Source organism: Oratosquilla oratoria, chromosome 2 (assembly GCF_046742065.1).
Source record: "Oratosquilla oratoria isolate Oo_2021 chromosome 2, ASM4674206v1, whole genome shotgun sequence".
Taxonomy (NCBI): domain Eukaryota; kingdom Metazoa; phylum Arthropoda; class Malacostraca; order Stomatopoda; family Squillidae; genus Oratosquilla; species Oratosquilla oratoria.
The window spans coordinates 15,190,572-15,211,465 of record NC_134778.1 but is presented as its reverse complement, the minus strand read 5'-3'; the positions used below and the strand labels follow the sequence as shown (position 1 = coordinate 15,211,465).

At 35.3% G+C, this 20,894-nt stretch overlaps 1 protein-coding gene across 1 annotated transcript in view; it reads left to right on the top strand.

The window, feature by feature from the left end:
• Nucleotides 1–20,894, top strand: part of Naprt (nicotinate phosphoribosyltransferase) — a 149,531-nt gene that overhangs the window by 93,779 nt on the left and 34,858 nt on the right. Inside the window, exons 5-7 of the mRNA XM_076205359.1 lie at nucleotides 490–617; nucleotides 15,861–15,979; nucleotides 16,151–16,344. Coding sequence (XP_076061474.1) covers nucleotides 490–617; nucleotides 15,861–15,979; nucleotides 16,151–16,344 — 441 coding nt within the window. The remainder of the gene's footprint in view (nucleotides 1–489; nucleotides 618–15,860; nucleotides 15,980–16,150; nucleotides 16,345–20,894) is intronic.

Sequence of the window (20,894 nt, the reverse complement as noted above, 5' to 3'; positions counted from 1 at the left end):
TCTCATCTCTTTCTTTTTCTGTCTCACACCTTCTGTTAAACCATCCATTTTTCAAATTTCTCTCCCATTCATTCTTGACACATCTTTTATTCACACCTAAGTTGTAAAATTTCAAGAAGCTTCCCCCCCCCTTTTTTTGTTTGTTTCACTTTAACTGCTGAGCTCTTTTCAATCCATTTCATCAGAGAATATCTTCACTTCTGTATAGTGTGTTTTTACAAAGTACTATATTTGTTTTGCATTTCCTTCTGTCATGTTGTATTCAAGGACTTTGTGATCGCTCTTACTTATAGGACACTAATATTCTAGATATTTAGTGATACAAATATGGTATATACATGTATTGTGTTATGATATTGTGAAAACTGTATTGATTGTGTGATAAATGGAATATCCTGAAATTCAATATAGATACTCTTCTATCATTACAGTGAGGTGCATACATAAAGTTGTGGTACATTTTCTTAAATCAAACTTTTATATATACAGCCTGATATGTACAAATGCAGCAAGATATCGTATGGCAGCAGGTCGCAAACTCAAACTCCTGGAATTTGGTTTGAGGAGGGCACAGGGACCAGATGGTGGATTATCAGCCTCCAAGTATGCCTATATAGGTAAGTTGGTTCTTAAATCTTGTTTTGACTGAGGCAATTATGGGTAGTTTTAGAGAAGAAATCTCTCTTAATTTTATTGTGCAAGCATATACTGTCAAACTTTGGGTTTTGAAAGTCTCACTTTTCAAACAAATTGGCTTACAACCAGAATTTCAAACTCATAATTGCATTGGTTGTCATACAATAGCTCAGTTGCCCAACAAGCTATTTAGCAAGAGCATTATAACATCAATGTGTGAGTCAGTTATTCTGCAGCCCTCACTCATAGAACATCCACTTTGAACTAATCTGTGATTATGACATTTTTCTTGTGTTGTGCATTACATTGGAACCTCAGGTCATGAACACTTCTCATCATGAACAAATTGGTTTACAATATATATTTTTTAATCAACAAATGTCCCTGGTAAAGAACAATGTCTCAAATAATAAACATGCAAGCTGGCAACATTATGGGGCAACAAACTGGGAGTATCATTGGGAGAGCGTCAGTTGTGGTATCACTGTAAAATTTTGTAGAATATCGCCTCGATAAAGCAGTAGCACACTGCAGCATAAGCATTTTTTATGACAGTGCAATATCTAACTTTTCATACATTTTCAAATGTAGGCAAAAAATCTCTGGATTTTTATTTTATTTATTTATTTATCTTTTTCTTTTCTTTTCTTTTCTTTTTTTTTGTGTGTATTTACTTAGTTGTATTTACCTAGTTGTATTTTACGGGAAGGGGAGCTATGCTCGTGGTGTCCTGTCTTCATATCTCATTTTATCTAAACTATTTTTAAATTCATGTATTGTTTTTGCACACACTACTTTCTCATCTAACTTGTTCCAACTGTCTATTATTCTGTGAGGAAAGCTGTTTTTTTTCACATCTCTTCTATAGCTGTCTTTCTTGATTTTCTTTCCGTGCCCTCTTGTATTTCTATCATCCCATTTTATCAGATTCTCTTTATCAGTAATTTTTATGCCTTTCATGATTCTGTAAATAGCTATCAAATCTCCTCTCTCTCTTCTTTGCTCTAGTGTCTGTAGTTCAAGTTTTGCTAGTCTCTCTTCATATGATAGTTTTGAGAGTGTTGGTGCCAATTTTGTAATTGCTCTTTGTATTCTTTCAAGTTTTGTTATACATTTTTTTGTACTTGGTGACCACATCGTTGCAGCATATTCCAATCTTGGTCTGTGTGTATTTACCTAGTATCTTACGGGAAGGGGAGCTATGCTTGTGGTGTCCCTTGTTTGTATATCACAGAATCTAGTTTGCTCTTAAATTCGTGTATGGTTTATGCACACACTATTGTTTTGTCCAGTTTGTTCCAGACATCCCCTGCTCTGTGTGGAAACCTGTTTTTTTTTCAGGTTCCTTCTATAACTGTCCTTTTTTGAGTTTCTTTTCATGGCTCCTTGTATTTCTCTTATCCCAGTTTAGTAAGTCCTCTCAATCAAGGACTTCCATGCCTTTCATGATTATGTAGATGGTCACCTCTTTCTCTTCTTTGTTCCAGAGTTGGTAAATTCAGTTTTGATAATCTCTCCTCATAAGACAGGTTTGTGTGTGTGTGTGTGTGTGTATTTACCTAGTTGTATTTACCTAGGTGTATTATACAGGAAGGGAGCTATGCTTGTATTGACCCGGTTTTGTATCTTTCAGCATCTAGTTTGTTCTTAGAGCTTGTATGGTTTTTGCACATGCTGTTGCCTTGTCCAATATGTTCCAGACATCCACCACTCTGTGTGGGAAACTATTCTTTTTCAGATCTCTTCTATAAGTATCCTTTTTGAGTCTCTTTTCATGTCCTCTTGTTTTTCTTTTATCCCACTGTAATAAATCTTCTCCATCAAGGACTTCCATGCCTTTCATGATTCTGTAAATGGCCAGTAGATCTCCTCTTTGGACAATCTCTGTTAGTATGTCAATTTTGAAAGTGTTGGTGCCATCTTTGTTGTTGCTCTTTGGATTCTTTCTAATTTCTTTATATTCTTTATTGTGCTGGGTGTTCCTAGTGTCACAGCATACTCCAATCTTGGTCTTATCAGTGTGACTAATATTTTCTTTACCATTACCTCATCAAAGTAATTAAAGGCCACCTTTATTGATCTTAGTAAATAGTAGGTTTCTCTGACTATTTTGTTAATATGCTTGTCTGGTGACATTTCTTTATTAATGATTAATCCTAGGTCCTTTTCCAAGTTAACTTTTTTTTTTTTTTTTACTTCATTTGTACCAGTTTTATATTGTCCTGATATTCTATTTTTACTTTCATTTCCCACTTTTGACTCCATTGCCAGACTTTGTCCAGGTCTCTCTGTAGTGATTCACAGTTTTTTTCTCTACTTACTTTCTTTAGTAGTTTTGTGTCATCTGCAAAGAAGTTTTTATAACATTCTACACCTTCATCCATATCATTTATATATATGGCAAACATTATTGGAGCTAATACAGAACCTTGTGGGACTCCACTTATCATTTCTTCCCAGGTTGAGTTTTTGTCTCTAAGTACTGCCCTCATTTTTCTCCCGTTCAAGAAATCTTCTATCTTTTTCAATAACTTTCCTTGTACACCTCCTATTATTTTGAGTCTTCTTAGTAGCTTTTTGTGTGGTACTTTATCAAATGCCTTTTGTAAATCTGGGAAAGCACAATCAGCCCATCCGTCCCTTTCTTGTATTATTCCTATTAGCCTTGAGTAAAAACAAGTCAAGTTAGTGGCACATGATCGTCCTTGTCTAAAGCCGAATTGTTTTGGATTCAGTATATTATTTTCTTCCATATGTTTAATCCATCTACTTTTGATAACCTTTTCATATATTTTAACTATTGTGCTTGTAAGGGAGACTGGTCTATAGTTTGTTGGGTCTGCCTTATCTCCCCCTTTATATATTGGTACTATATTTGAATTTTTCCAATCTTGTGCTACCTTTCCTTCTTTGAGTGAGCAATCTATTATCTTATATATTTTGTCTGTTAGTTCATCTATACGTTCTTTTAGTATCCAATTTACAATTCCACCTGCACTATGAGATTTTTCCGACATCAAGGTTTATTATATGGTCCTGTATTTCCTTGTCACAATTATTTCTCTCATGAGTGGGGGGGGGGATCTTTCTGTCCTTCATCCCAAATTTGTGTATTTTCAATTGTGAATACAGATTTAAAATGCTTGTTCATAATTTCAGCCATTTCTACATCTATATATTTGTCATTCCCCTGATGCAGGTTCACTATTTATTTTTTAGTTTTTAGTTTACCATTTACATACCCATAGAATAGTTAAGGTTGGTCCTTACATTTGTCTATTAAGTCTTTTTCATAGTTTCTTTTTTCTTCCCTACATATTTTTACATATTCATTTCTTAGTTTGATATATATTTGCCACTTACCCATTTTTTTTCCATCTTTTCCAAGCTTTGTCTCTTCTATCTTTAGCCTTACTACATTTTGTTGTTGTACCAGCACTTAAAGTATACCCTCTCTTGCTTCTGCTTTGGTACATATTTATCTATTCCTCCTATATAAATTTCTCTTCCATCTTTGTTTCTTCATTCAAGAAGGTTTCCCAATTTACTTTTTGAAAGAATTTTGAGTTCCTCAAAATCTGTTTAGTTGTATTAATACATTAGTCTTCCTTTTCTGTATTTCTCATTTCTTCCCAAATAAATTTCTTCTTTTAGTTTGAACTCTATTAGTATGTGGTCACTCTTCCCAATTGGTGTCTTGTAATCCATTTTATCCACAATTTCAGGCTCTGATATAAATATTAAATCTAGTTTTGGTGTTTCTTCATTGTTTCTATATCTGGTATTTTTCTTTACCCATTGAGTCATTGTGTATTCAATGGTCATGTCCAGTGGTATATTTCCCCAAAGGTCTTCTCCACCTTTCACTGTCATCTCTTCCCAACATATTTCTTTAGAGTTAAAGTCACCCATAATTATTACGTTTCCTCCTTTTAGTAATTCATTTAATGCTTGTTTTGTGTCTTCCAACATTTTGGAATGATCACTCTCTCCAAGAATATGTTTTTGGGGGCACATGTATTACTACAAGTTTTCTACTTTTCATGTCACTGTTTTCAACTTTTATCATAATCAATTCCACATTATTTTTTCCTTCTGTTATCTTTGTCACATTTAAGCCTTTCTTAGTCAAAAACATGACTCCTCCACCCTATTTTTCCTTTCTATTTTTCATCCAATGGTTGTATAAACCTTGTCCCACAGTATTAGGTAGTAGTGGACCTTTTAATTTTCTCACCACAATTCCCATTGTATCCGGTTTCTCTTCTACCAGATAGTTGTTTAATTTGTTTAGTCCTGAAATCATGCCATGTTGGTATACATTATTTTTAATATTTTCTTTCACCTTTTTTGTTTAATGTGTTTCCTTTTTATTGATATACCATTTTCTCAGCCTCAGGTCTAGTACTCTCCAAAAAAAAAATTGTACTTTTCGGTCTCTGTTCTTCTCTCGTTTTTTATATTTGCTTAATTTCTTAGTGTCTTTTCCCACTCTTTTTCCTCATTGCTCATTTCTTTTTTTATCCATACATTTTTGTAATTTTCACTTTTTGCCAACTTTGCTCTTTTTGATAGTACTTCTTCCACTATCATTTGAGACATTAGTTTAATTTTTAGTGGTCTGTTTTTACTTTAGAGTGTAATCCCATTCTGTACATTTCTATTTCTTTTTTCATTACTTGTCCCTCCTCATGTATCTCTTTCAGAATTTCTTTTGTAATTTCTTTCTCCTCTTTTTCTCTTAGGTATCTAGCAACATTATATTTTTCTTTAATACCATAAACTACTATGCACTTTTTTTTTATCCACTGTGTCTCTGGCCCAATTCTCTTTCTCCTTAATTACTTTAATTGATGGTTAGTGCCTAATGTCCCACTTGACCAGTTTTTGCAAGCCAGACATCAAATTGTTATTCCCACGTGTCCTCTCGTATTTCTTCTGTCCCATTTTAGTAGGTAATCCCCATCAAGGATTTCTATCTCTTTCATAATTCTGCACATGGTTATCAAATCACCTCTTTCTCTTCTTTGTTCTGGAGTTGATAAGTTTGTTTGTCCAATCATTGTTCATATGTCAACTCGCAAAGTGTTGGTGCCATCCTTGTCGTTGGTCTTTGAATTCTTTCTGTTTTTTGTTTTTGTTTTTGTTTTTCCTTTGTACTAGGCCACTAAATACAAAAAAAAAAAATAAATAAATAAATAAATAAATAAAGAAACTAAAAAGAATTGAAGGAGCAATGACAAAGATGGCACCAACACTTTGCAATTTGGCATACGAACAAAGATTGGACAAACTAAACCTATCAACTCTAGAACAAAGAAGAGAAAGAGGTGATTTGATAATGCATCTACAGAATTATGAAAGGGATGGAAATCCTTGATAAGGATGATCTACTAAAATGGGACAGAAGAAATACAAGAGGACATGAGAAGAAACTTAAGAAAGACAGTTACAGAGGAGATCTGAAAAAAAAAAACAGTTTTCCACACAGAGTAATAGATACATGGAACAAATTGAAAGAGGAAACAGTGAGTGCTAAAACTATACATGATTTTAAGAAAGAACTGGATGCAGAAAGATACAACTATGGGTCACTATGAGCATAGCTCTTCTCCTGCAAGTACAACTAGGTAAATACAGGCATGAGGACACAACTACTGCAGTTTCCCTTGACACTCCTTTGGCAAACCACCAAGGAGTCCTAAAGACATTGGCACACATCATTAGACATTTTCATTGACCTCATATCAGAATAGATGTATCATGTTACTACAAGCATCACATGTATCAGATGGCAGGCAAACCAAACCAACTCGTTCCTAAAGCACTCTTACAACCTATTCCTGCTATGGGAGAACCCTTCTCCAAAATTATCATAAATTGTGTAGGACCATAATCTCCTTCAAAGAAGAGACACAAATTCTTGCTGACAATCATGTGTCTCAGTACCAGATTCCCAGAAATGATTCCACTGAGAAACATCAGGTCTCAAACTGTTATAAAGGAATTAATCAAATATTTTTCTTGGATGGGCTTCCCCAAAGAGATACAAAGTGACCAAGGCACAAACTTTATGTCAAACCAGTTTGAACAGAGCTTGAAAGGATTAGAAGTGCAGAGGTTATAAGAGAAAGAGGTCTTCGGAAAGTGATAGTAGTGAAAGGAGCATATCAAGAGGAACCAAAAGAAATAGAAGAGATAGTAGTAGTTCAGATGACTCGGACCATGAGCAGAAAAAAAAAGGTACATGTCAAAGGAGACTGATATAGGTACAACACATTGTCAAATCAGTGAGTTAAGGGAAATAAACCTTTGTAAGAGAGGCATTTCTAGCTGTTATATAGGAAATGGAAAAGTTTATGGAAACATAGTGTTACGTATTCGCATGCACATTAACTCACCTTTTTCTCTTTCTCGTGGGCCGTGATCATGGAATCACGAGTTAAAGACAAGTTCACGCCTACAATTGTCCGGATCAGGGAAAGGCAGGAGTTCAGTCTTCTCTTGTTTATTCTGCTTAGCGAACATGAGGATTTTACACGTGTGTTCAACACCAATGCTAGGCTTACTCTCTCTATGCGAGGGTATGGCAGGCGATGCCGGGACCCCCCCTGGCGTCCCCCCATCATACCCTCGCTACCTACCCCCTTGCTTATGCTTTGACTCTCCGACATCACGCATCACTTACACGCATACCAACCATCCAGGCACACTATGCAACATTCATACATGCAATTTCGCCACAATAGAAACAAATAAGGCCTTAGGAAAGACTGACTTAAAAAAGATGAATGAATATTTTGGAGAGAAAAGTAGATGAGACAGTGATAGTGACAGTGTTGATGTTGGAAAAACTGAATCTACTCAAAGACCTATGAAGAAAAGAAAATGGACAGGATCTACTCAAAGACCTATGAAGAAAAGAAAACTGACAATAAGTGAATTGGTTAAAGAAGAAAGCTGTATGAGTAATTTGATGACTGAGGCAAACAACAGTGTATCATGTGATTCAGAAGATGAGGAAAAAAGAGTTACTCTTTGATTGGGAAAACCACAGATATGAACTTAATTGCCTTTTCTTTAGTGATAGTGAGATCATAAAAAAAGAAGAGTGAATGTTATCGAGATTTATGGCTCTTTCTAAAGAAGCATCAGAGCATTGATAAACAGAAGATCAGAGGTATGTATGAAGGAAGCACAAGCAAACCTGTGTTAAAGGATGTATACAGTCAGTTATTTCATATACCTACAGTAAGAAAATGAACCCCAATCAATGTAACTGTGCCACAGTAGAAAAAGAATGTTTGGCAGTTGTGACAGCATTACAGCATTTTGAACCATATTTACATACATCTTTACCCATTCATTTACATACTGACCACAACCTTTTAGTTTTCTTAAACTCTTCATTTCTAAATCAAACCAAAGACTCACCAGATAGAGTTTCCTTTTACAATCCTACAATCTCTACATATACCTTGTAAAAGGATCAGATAATGTTCTTGCCAATTCTCTATCAAGAATTGACTTAAAAGGGTGAGGGTGCCATGTTCTTGACATGAGTAGAATCCTGTAGTTGTGCTGTGTCATGCCCTTGTGTGAGTAAAGTCTCCTGTTCATAATTTTAAGGCATGGCTTGTGTGAATATGTTATAATTTTGTATCATATCCTCTAATGTATATACATTTATTTCTTAAGATGTTTAAGCATTGTGCAACACCACTCTGTTGGAGTGTGCCCATTACATATTATCACAGGTAATGTCAAACGAGAAATGTTCCTAATCTGGCGGGAAAAATGTGCTCTGGTTTCCTGTTGGCTGAAGATCCTCAAACTACTACTTTACAGATGTTTTGTCATGTTTTGAAACATTGGCTCCCACTCCCAGGAGTATATAAAGGGTGATGCAGAGTGACCCAGACAGAAGACAGAATCAATAGAGAAGAGAAGCAGAGAAACTACTGGGAAACAGCTCCAGAACATAGCAGAAAGAGAAGACAAGAAAAAAGCTGAACTCCATGGCCCATCTGAATCCATGTAGAATATTTTCTACATTGTCGATTATGACAACTCTGCTAAACAAGTCCTTTGGACCACAACTACAGCCCATCTTCAAATGAAGTGATAATCCTTCATTTTTTGGAATTGTATTGTATGTTCTCCAGATTGCTGCTTGACTACAAGTGATGCAGCTCTCTCTGTTATTTTCTCTGTTTAAGAAACATGATCAACAATCTTACATTCCTGACTACCAGAAGCTTCTTCTACCAGAAGAGACCTCCAGAAGCTGCCCCTACCAGAAGAAATCATTCACCTATAGAAAAAACTTGAAAAGGAACAGTTTCCCACACAGAGCGATTAATACATGGAACAAATTAGACAACAAAACAGTATGTGCAAACACTATACAAGATTTTAAGATAAAACTTGATGCGGAGAGATACAAAGACGGGTCACCACGAGCATAGCTCCCCTCCCGTATATTACAACTAGGTAAATACCACTACCAGAAGCTACTCCTACCAGAAGTTTTTGTTCACCTCAAACCACTTATTTGTACCCTGACACCATTGGTGCTACATCAACCAGTATCTTGACTTGTCTACACCATAATCAAGACTTCATTTTACCTACCTGGTCATATGTGTTGCAAACAAAAGCACCCTTAATTATTTGGTAAATAATCTGAATCCTTTTTCTGTCATATGCTTTGTTATATTATTATTATTCTATGTTCATTTATATTTTATGTGTTATTTTTGTTAGTGTAATAATATTTGATTTTAACAAAATTTAATTATCCTGCCTGAACTCTGTTATTTGTCTGAACTGTGCACAGCATTATTTTTTTTTTGCAACTAGCTTGACCCATAGGTGAGTCATGACAGAGGTATTGTGCCACTTGATTAGAAAAGGATAAATGTGGTGCCAATTCAAAAAGATAGAAACAAGGAGACACTACTAAATCATAGGCCAGTATCACTGACCAGCACAATATTGAAATTATGTGAAAAGATTGTGAGAGATTGATGGGACCAATATCTTGAAAAGATGAACATTCTGACTGACTTTGGCTTCAGATCTGGAAGTTTGTGTGTATTGAACCTTTTAAAGCTTTTATGTTAGAGTGATTGATGTGCTGCAAGAGAGAGAGAGGGGTGGGTGGACTGTGTATACCGTGACCTCTAAACCTACTACCATTACATTTGTCCCCTTTTCCCTTGTAAAGCAGACCTTTCACAGGCACTTCTCCAGTCCTCCAGTCCCCTCCCTTAGACACACATTAAACAACCTCATTAGCCAGTCTGCTATTACTGTACCTCCCTTCTTCAGACGCTCTGCATGACACCCATCCAATCCAGGTTCCTTACCTGCTCTCATCATTTTCAAAATTACTTGTACCTAATCTTTTCTTATTCCTCCTCCATTTTCCTCTCCCATCACCATCATTTTCATAGTGCCTCCCATTGCTACCACGAATACCTCCCTATCCTCCTCCACATTCAACAGCTCTCTAAAATACTCTGCCTATCATCCCATTTCAGCTTCCTCCTCCATTAATATCTGTCTATTTGTGCCTTTTACCTTTTCTTCTCTACTTGACTCACCTCCCCTTCCTCTCTTAATTTCCTTCCAAAACATCTTTTTGTTACTATACAAAATTTCTATCATACTCCATTTTACTTCTGCTCTCCTCTTTGCCTCCTTTATTTTATGTTTTGCTTCTCTTTTTTTTTTTGTACCTATTATATGTTTCTTTCATCCTACTTTGCAACCAATCCCAGAATATTTCTACCATCATCTTCACTTCATCATCCCACCACTCACTACCCTTCTTTCTATTCCCTCCCATCCTCCTTGTTCCATATACCATTTTTGCATACCTTGTTGCTCCCTCCTTGAACCACCTCCATTTCTTTCACTCCTACCTCTACTATATCTTTCACCACCTTATATACTTCTATCAGCTTCTTGTGCTATTGCTCCTTTTCCTTCTCATTTAAACAGTTTACTCCAAGCACCTCTCTACCTTCTGCCCTTTTCCTCTTTCTCCACCTATCCTCCACTCTAAACTTACCTTCCAACAAAAATATGATCTGATATTCCACCACTCTCCCCTAAGAACATGGACATCCAGAACTCTTCTTACCCTTTTCATGGATACCACTACATAATCCATTAATACCTTATCAACCACCCTCCTGTTTGTGATATGTGAAAAAAGCAAAATATACAAAATAACATTCTTATGTGTATATTTGTGAGCAGAGAAATGATAATAATAAGAAACTATTATTGTCTAGCTCATCCATTCTGTGCATACCCTCTGATAAAGCCTTGGTATACTCCAGGTTGAAAACTCATAAACTAGAGTCCCACTTAGATTCAGTGCGTGATGGTAATTAGGGCATGTACTCTTAAATCCCCAAACTCATAAAGGTCTTCACACCTAACTACCTTGTAGTATCAAACTGCTGGGAATTTAAAGAAATAATAAATAACAAAGCATATAGTTATTAAAGAATTCAGAATTGTTTTGGTTTTACATCTAAGTTTGCAGTATATAATGAAGAGTGAATATTAATATACTCTGCACATTATAATTTAAGTAGATATTTCTGTAGGTTTTGTACAAAAGCACTTGTGCATTAATCTAGTTAAAGATAAATCTTGATCCATTTATGTGTTTTCTGTAACCATCTCATGTACTACTTGTGTCACTATATATTTCTTTATATGGTGTAGTCATTGCCTCAAATCATTATGAAAGTACTTAGGTGGGAGATAGGGTTGATGAAAGAGTATTAGGATGGTTTGGACACATGGAAAGAATGAGTGAAGAAAGATTGGTAAAAGAGGTATGGAAGGCAGATGTGGAGGGAGTGAACATGAAGGGACATCCTAGGATGAGGTGGATGGATGGGGTGAAGGGGGCTTTGGGGAAGAGGGGAATGTCTGTTGAGGAAGGACGGGAGAGGACAGAAGACAGGGGTGAATGGAGAATGGTTGTATATGGATGATACTGTGATGCATGAGGTGGAATGGGTGGGGGGATGGGGGTGAGGTAGTATGTGTAAGCAATTTTTGATGCAGCCCGAAGGGATTTCTCCCCATCTTCTCCTTTATGCATGGGGGGATGGAGAGAGGGGGGTCGCCGATTTAATGAAGCGGCCTTGGTGTGGATGTGCTGTGTCTTACGACACTGCTTCTGACCCAGGGCAGTGGACAAGGTGCAGGGATGACCCGTCATCCAGGAGGTGCTAAGATGAGAGGGAGGGTGGAGGGGTGTGGAGTGTGTTCAGGGATGGAGTGGGTGGGAATGATTTTATGCCTTTTCCTTTTTGGCTACCTCCCTTGTAAGGGGGAAAAAGCCTTGGTATATGTATGTACTTAGGTGTGCTAAATGGGCTAGTGCAGCCAAATTGCTCGAGGTATCCTTTTCCTCATTTCATATGAACAACTGGGTAAATATGTGAAATCAAAGAATTGGAAAAGTATCTGACAGATAGGGCTGATGAAAGATTATTGGAATGGTTTGGGTACATGGAAAAAATGAATGAAGAAAGTTTAACAAAAAGAGTGTGGAAAGCAGAGATGGACTGAGTGAACTTTAGGGGATGACCAAGGATGAGATGGATGGATGGGGTATAAAGGGCTTTGAGTAAGAGGGCAATGTTTGTTGAGCAGGGAAGGGAGAAGGCAGGGGATAGGTGTGAGTGGAGAGCATTTACCTAACTCTAGTGTACAGGAAAGGAGCAACACTTGTTGGATCCTGTCTCCTATTCTCTAATTTTCTAACATACCTAGACTCAAATTCATGAACAGTTCCAACTTAATATATATCCTTGATTTCCAATTATCATATTTAAATTTGAATTCTTGTGTTGTTTGAGCTTGGGTTATATCACCTTAGTCACTGGTTGTGTATAGATTATATTTTGGCACAACCCAAATGATTTCTCCTGGTCTTCTCTATTTTCCAGCTTGAGTGGATGAGAAGGGAGGGTTACTGTGTAAATGAAGCAGCCCTGCTGTAGATGTGCTTTACCATGCTGCTCTGCTTCCAATCTGGGCAGTGGGCAGGAGATAGCAATGACCCTTAGTCTATTTTTACTAATACGAAGGGAGTTGTGCATACAGAATGACCGAAATGGCATAATTATTATAAAACGTAGTGCAAAATACATAAAATGGAGGGAGACAAAAGTGAAAGAAGAAAAAATGAACCAACAAAGACATGTCTGCATGTGAGCAGAGTGGAATTGCCACTGGGGGTAGTACCAAAAAGATCCTGCATGAATGAAACCCCAAAAGTGAATCAAAGGTTGGATAATTACACATTTTCAGGGTTTGCAAGAGAAGCTGGAATTTAAAGTAGAGGTTTGGAGTTGGAGAGAGAACCTAGGTACAAAAATGTCTTAAGAAATAGGGATATTACTGATTTGGTGGATGAAATAATAAATTTGAAAATTGAGTACAGGGCAATGTACAGAGAAATAATTCAACCTAAAAGAGCTAATGATGAAAAAAACAAAGAGCTTGATGATCTGAAGAAAGGATTAAACATGATCAGAAATGAGAATGAAAGAATGAAAAATGAAGATAAAAACAAAAATGAAGCCTTGCAAAAGTAAGTGAAAGAACAAATACAAATGGTGACTGAGAAAGTTGGAGAAACAATTAAGGAGACAGATCTCCAAGAAATAAAAAGCCAATGGGAAGTGGAACAAGAAAACCAAAAGTTAACTTTTAAGGAAATTGTACAACAATTGGAAGAAAATGCAAAAGAAAGGGTAATTAAAGTAATTAAGGAAAAGAAAATTGGGTCAGAAACACAGTGGATAAAAAAAAGTGCATTGTAGTTTATTGTATTAAAGGAAAACATTATATAAATAGTTATCAAAGAGAAAAAGATGAGAAAGAAATTGCAAAAGCAATTCTGAAAGATATAAGAGAAGGGACAGGATATGGACAAAGAGATTGAAGTGGTAAATAGGATGGGACAGTACTCTGAAGAAAAAAAATCATAAGCCACTAAAAATCAAACTAAGGTCTCAAATGATAGCAGAAGTACTATAAAAAACAGCAAAGCTAAATAGTGAAAATTACAAGAGTATATGGATAAAAAAAAAGAAATGAGTGATGAGGAAAAAGGGAAAGAAAAGGCACTTAGAAATGAAAAAACAACAACAACAACAAAAAGACATAAAGAAAAGAACGAAGTCTGAAAAGAATGAGTTTTAATTTTGGAGAGTGCTGGACCTGAGGCTGAGAAAATGGTTTATATATGAAAAAAGGAAACTTGATAGACAAAAAAGGAGGAAAAAGGAAAAAATTGAAGTAACATATACCAACATAGACAGCATGATTTCAGGAATAAATTAGTTAAATGACTATCTGGTAGTAGAAAAACAGATATAATGGGTATTGTGGAGACAAAATTGAAAAGTTCTCTACCATCAAACATTGTGGGACAAGGTCTATACAGCCATTGGATGAAAAAATAGAAAGGAGAAACAGGGTGTAGGAGTCATGTTTTTGATTAAGAAAGGCTTAAATGTGACTAAGACAACAAAAGAAAAAATAATGTGGAATTGATTATGATAAAAGTTTAAAACAGTAAAATAAAAAGTAGAAATTTTGTAGTAATATATGTATCCCTAAAAATACAGTCTTGGACAGAGAGTGATAATTCCAAAATGTTGGAAAACACAAAGAATGCACTAACTGATTTACTGTAAGAAGGAGAAAACATAGTAATTATGAGTGACTTTAACTCAAAAGAAATATATTGGGAAGAAATGACAGCGAAAGGTGGAGAAAACCTCTGGGTAAACATACTATTCAGTATGACCATTGAATACACAATGACTCAAATACTGGATATAGAAACAATGAAAAACCATCGAGACTAGATTTGATATTAATGTCAGACCCCGAAATTGTGGAAAGAATAGAATTCAAACCCCAATTGGGAAGAGTTACCACTTACTAATAGAGATCAAACTTAAAGAAGAAATTGATTTGAGAAGAAATGTGAAACATAGAAAAGGAAGACTAATGTACAACATATATATAAATGACATGGATGAAGGTGTCCAATGTTTTATGAACTTTGCAGATGAGGCAAAACTATTAAAGAAAGTAAGTACAGAGGAAGATTGTGAATCATTACAGAAGGACTTGGATAAAGTCTGGGAATGGAGTCAAAAGTGGGAAGTGAATTTTAACATCAAGAAATGCAGTATAATGGAGTTTGGAAAAAGTAAAAATAGAATGTCAGGGCAATACAAAATTGGTACAGAGGAAGTAAAAAAAGTAAGCTTGGAAAGGGACTTGAGTAATTATCAACAAAGACATGTCACGAGACAAGCATATCAACAAAATAGTCAGAGAAACCTTCAATTTACTAAGATCAATGAAAGTGACTTTTGATTACTTTGATGAGGAAATGGTAAAGAAAATATTAATTAGCTGATAAGATCAAGATTGGAGTATGCTGCAACACTATGGACACCCAGTACTAAAAAGAATATAAATTAGAAAGAATCCAAACATAAACAACAAAGATGACACCAACACTCTCCAAATTGACATATGAACAAAGATTGCCCAAATTGGAACTACCAACCCCGGTACAAAGAGGAGAAAGAGGAGATCTACTGACTACAGAATTATGAAAGGGATGGAAGTTCTAGATAGAGATGATTTATTAAAGTGGGACATGAAAAGAAACTCAAAAAGAATAGTTATCGAAGAGATCTGAAGAAGAATAGCTTCCCACACAGAGTGGTGAATATCTGGAATAAACTGGATGAGGCAACAGTGTGTACAAATAATATACAAGAATTTAAGAACAAACTTGGTGCTGAAAGATACAAAGATGGGTCACTACGAGCATAGCTCTCTTCCCGTATAATACAACTAGGTAAATACAACTAGGTAAATATGAGGATTTAAGATGAGAGGGAAACAAATAGGTAGTAGATGGTAGTGGGATGGGTGGGAGTGGGTTCATGCTTTGGCTGGCAACTGCCATTACAATGGTGAAGAAGGCCTTAAATAGATAGAAGTTAGATAGAAAAATTAATTATTATATTGTAGGTTTTTGTTATTCAGCACTATAATGACTGAACATAATTGTACGAGAACAGTTATGTATTACATAATTGTATTGGAACATATATGGTGTGTTCTTAGTTAATGATTGTATCTTGAATCAGGTGGCTTTGATGGGACAAGTAATGTATTGGCTGGAAAACTGTACAACATTCCTGTGAAGGGAACTCATGCACATGCTTATGTTTCTTCATATTCATCTTTGAATGATCTCAAGTTTGTGGTAAGCTGTTGTCCCCAACCTTATAAATACTGCTTATAATTGTGTATGCATAATCTCTTACTTCATTTGAAACTACCTCAATTTTAAACATAGAAAGGAAAGGCTTGTCAGAAAATAGGATTTCAAAAAATCAATGGAAATATTTGCATCACCATAGTGCTTGCATTTCAGATGTTGAAGCATAAGGATACAGGTGAGGAGAGAGACATGTTACAAATAACACTTGAATGGAGAACACGACTATCAGAAAAATTGAAAATTCTTCAGTCAGAGGCTTCAGATGGAGAACTTGCAGCTTTTGTGTCTTTTGCCATTGCCTTCCCTTCGGGGTTCACTGCACTTGTAGACACATTTGATGTTGTCAGGTAATGTAGAAGTTGAATTAATAGTTATGTAGATTTTTCATATATTCTTTGGCATAGCAAAGGTATTTTCTAATGTGGTGTGAGTGGAGAGATGAAAATTAGATTTCCAATTATTAGTTCATTTAATATTTATTGACTAGAAACCCCCAGCCACACAGTATCAAGTGAGTCCTTGGGCTCTCCAATAGATCTCTCTAGGAAGAAATGGACTGTTACCTGCATTGTATTATTTGGGTCTATTTGTATGTCCTAACGAGTTGAAGGAAGAGAGTAGCAGTTAATGGTTGTCAACTTTCCATATCTGAAAAAGTAGAGGATGGTTGATATTGGTAGGGTAGCACTTCTGCATAGAGGTGAGGGTGTTGATGGGGTATGAAGATGAGCACAGGGGAGATGATTTTCACTGACACTTGTTTCACAGGGCCACCATAAGCAGGTACCCATCATTGGTCCTTTGCTCATAGTAAGCATTACCAGAACACCATCCTAGTATAGCCTCTTTTCTGTATATGGCTTTCTCATTTTCATTCAAGCTTAGTTGATACAATGTAAAAGAAATAGTTGGGTAACTTGGGTGTACTGTATATTCAGGTTTGTAGATTACTGTGGAAATCAGAATACAAAAGAGGGATCAGAGGAAACTTTCTGGCATGGATGAAGGCTTTCCTATAGAAACAGATTCATGAGACCAACACTGGGTCTACAAACTTTCAAGGATCAAAGAAAAAGAGGTGATATGATTATAATACTCAGGTCACTAAAGGGAGATTACATTGACAGAAGAAATCTCTTGATTAAAGATAGGGGGGCTTTAAGAAGTAATTGGAACAAATTAAGGAAGACTCCATGTCTAAAGTATGTGAAGAAGTACATTTTTCCTTATAGATGCATAGATATTTAGAATAGCCTAGAATTTGATATAACCCAAGCTGGAACAGTATATGAATTCAAAACTAAATATGATAATTGGAAATCAAGGATGTAAACTAATTTGGAACTTAACTTGAATTTGAGGCTAGGTATGATAAATTGGAAAGTAGGAGATGAGACCCAGTGAGTGTTGCTCCTTTCCTGTGTACTACAAATAGATAAATACTTGTGATAGTTGAGATGTTGGATTGTAAAGAAATGACTATTGGGGTCTCACAGTACACAGTTCTGGCACCTGTAATGTTCATGATATATATCAATGACTTGATAGAAATAGTTATACCAACCAATTTGCAGATGATGCCATGATCATGAAAAGATTTAAAAAAAAATGAAGGAAGAAGCAGAGTGTTATAGGAAGATCTAGACAAAATTTATAATCAGAACCACGATTGGAAAATTAGATTTAATGCAGAATTTTGGAAAGAAAAGGAGCCTAGGAATCTTAGTTATGGATTATTTGTCACCTGAAAATGTATGAACAAGATGATGGTTGAAACATAAAGATATGCTATTGATCAGTCAATCAATCCATTGTCCCAAGTCTCTCTTGCAGAAGATCCACAGCTCTTAAGTCCAGGTGTTTTATCCGTCTAGAATTTTTTTTCACAAATTTTGTCTACAATGCTTGTAAGGAAAACCAGTCTGTAGTTTATTGGTTCTTCTTTGTTCCCTCCTTTATATATTGGTACAATATTGGCATTTTTCCAGTCCTTTGGTATTTTTCCTTCCTTGAGTGAGCAACTTATTATGTTATATATTTTGTCCATTAATTCTTCTATACATTCTTTTATTATCCAATTTGCAATTCCGTCTGGGCTTTGTGATTTCCTGACATTAAGGTTCATTAATTGAGCCATTATTTCTTTTTGTTTTTGTTATTTCCCTCATGGGGGGTGATTGCACTTCACTTCCTGTGTCCCAATGCTGTACTTTTTCACTAGTGAAAATGGACTTGAAGTGGTTGTTCATGACTTTAGCCATTTCTAAATCTTCTGTGTGTTCTATATTTCCATGTCATAGTTTTTCATCATTTCCTGTTTATTTTTAAATTTACCATTCACATATAGAATAGTTTGGGTTGATTTTTACATTTTCTATGATGTCTTTTTTGTAATTTCTTTTTTCCTCTCTCAGTACTTTTTCATATTCATTTCTATGGTTGATATATATTTGCCACTCTCCATTTTTTTTTCTTTTCTTTTTCCATCTTTTCCAAGCTTTATCTCTTCTATCTTTCACTTCACTGCATCTTCTGTTAAACCAGCACTTAATGTATACCTTTTCCTGTTTCTGTCTTGGTATGTATTTATTCACCTCCTCATTATAAATTGCCATCAAAATCATCCATTTCTCTTCCACTTGTGTCTCTTCATTGCAAAAATTTTCCCAATTTGTATTTTGAAAGAATTTCTTAAATTTCTCAAAGTGTGTTTTGTTGTACACCAGTCTTCCTTTTCTATATTTCTCATTTATCTTTATATATATTTCCTCCTTTAGTTCAACCTCTGTTAGTATGTGGTCACTCTTCCTAAATGGTGTCTTGTATTCAATTTTATTCACAGCTTCAGGTTCTGTTTAAATATTAAATCCAGTCCCAATGGTTCTTCATTACTTCTATATCTGGTATTTTCTTTTACCCATTGTGTCATTGTATGTTCTATAGTTATGTCAAGTAATACATTTCCCCATAGGCCCTTTTCACCTTTCACTGTCATCTCTTCCCAACAGATTTCCTTGCAATTAAAATCTCCCATAAGTACCAGGTTACCTCCATCCTTCAGAATCTTGTTTAATGAATGCCTTGTATCTAAGAAAAAAAAAATAATAATGCTTGCCCTCTTTCCAAGAGCCCATTTTTTGGGGCCATAAATCACTACAAACTTTCTACTTTTCATGTCGCTGTCTTCAACTTTTATCATGATCATTTCCACACTGTTTTTACCCTCTGTAACCATTGTCACATTTAAGTTTTTCCTCCTCACTGTTTCTCATTTCTGTTTTTAATCCAATAATTATATAAGCCATGTTCAACACTGGTAGTATTGGACCCCTTAATTTTATCTCCACAATTCCCATTATGGCTGGTTTTTCTTCTGATAGGCAATCATTTAGTACACTCAATCCTGAGATTAATCCATCTATGTTTGTATACTTGTAGGCCAATTTTAATTTTTTTCCTTCTCCATCTCATTTTCTGTTCCTTTCATTTCACTTACCATTGTGTACCATTTTCTCAGCCTCATGTCTAAGACTCTCCAATAGAACTACTTGCTTTTGGTCTCCATTCTCTTTGCATTTTTGTCTTTAGCTTCATCTCTTAGTGTCTTCTTTCTTTCCCCTCTTGTATATATTTATCTAGTTGTGTTTACCTAGTTGTATTTCATGGGAAGGGGAGCTACACCCCAAATTGGTTGGGGTTTAGTATTTTGATGTCTTCCAAGTGTTTAGTTAATTTATTTTTTATAACTTTTTCGCATATTTTTGCAATTGTGCTTGTAAGGGATATCGGTCTATAATTTGTTGGATATTCTTTAATTCCTCCCTTATATATTGGTACAATATTAGCATTTTTCCAGTCTTGTGGTACTTTTCCTTCTTTGAGTGAGAATTCAATTATCTTGTGCATTTTATCTGTGAGTTCGTTTATGTGTTCTTCTAATATCCAGTTTGCTATTACATCTAGCCCATTTGACTTTCTAACATTGATTTTCCTTATTTGGCCCCTTATTTCTTTCTGTGTCACTGTTATTTCTTTCATTTTAGGGGATCTTTTTTGGTGACTATCATCCCACAATTGTGATCTTTCAATTGTGAATACAGACTTATAGTGTCTGGTCATTACTTCAGCTATTTCTACATCTTTGTATTCTTGATTTCCTTCACAAAGTTTGTCTTTTAGTTTATCATTTACCTATCTGTAAAATAGTTTAGGTTGATCTTTGCATTTTGCTATCATATCTTTTTCATAGTTTCTTTTTTCCTCTCTTTGTATGTCTACGTATTCATTTCTCAGTTTGATGTATGTCTGCCATTTAGTCTCTTTTTTTGTCTCTTTCCATCTTTTCCAAGCTTTGTCTATTCTATCTTTAGCATTGCTACACTTTTTTATTATACCAGCACTTTATGTACTCCCTTTTATGTTTCTGTTTAGGCACATGTTTGTCTGTTCCCTTCTTATATATTTCTTTGAAAATGTTACATTTCTCTTCCATCTTTGACAAGTTTGCAAGTGCAGGGGCCATTTTTGTGGCTGCTCTCAGGATTCTTTCTATTTTCTTTATATTCTTTTTGGTACTGGGTGACCACAATGTTGCCACATATTCAAGTCTAGGCCTTATGAGTGTGACTAGTATTTTTTTTTATCATTTCTTCATCCAAATATGTAAATGCCACTTTTATTGCTCTTATCAAGTTATAGGATTCTCCGACAATTTTGTTTATTTGTTTGTCATAGGACAAGTCGTTTGAGATAATTACCTCCTTAGTTCCAATTTTATATAGTCCTGATATTCTATTTTTACTTTTTCCAAACTCCATTATGCTACACTTATTAATGTGGAAGTCCACTTCTCATTTCTGACTCCAGTTTCATACCTTATTCAGGTCTTCCTGTAGTG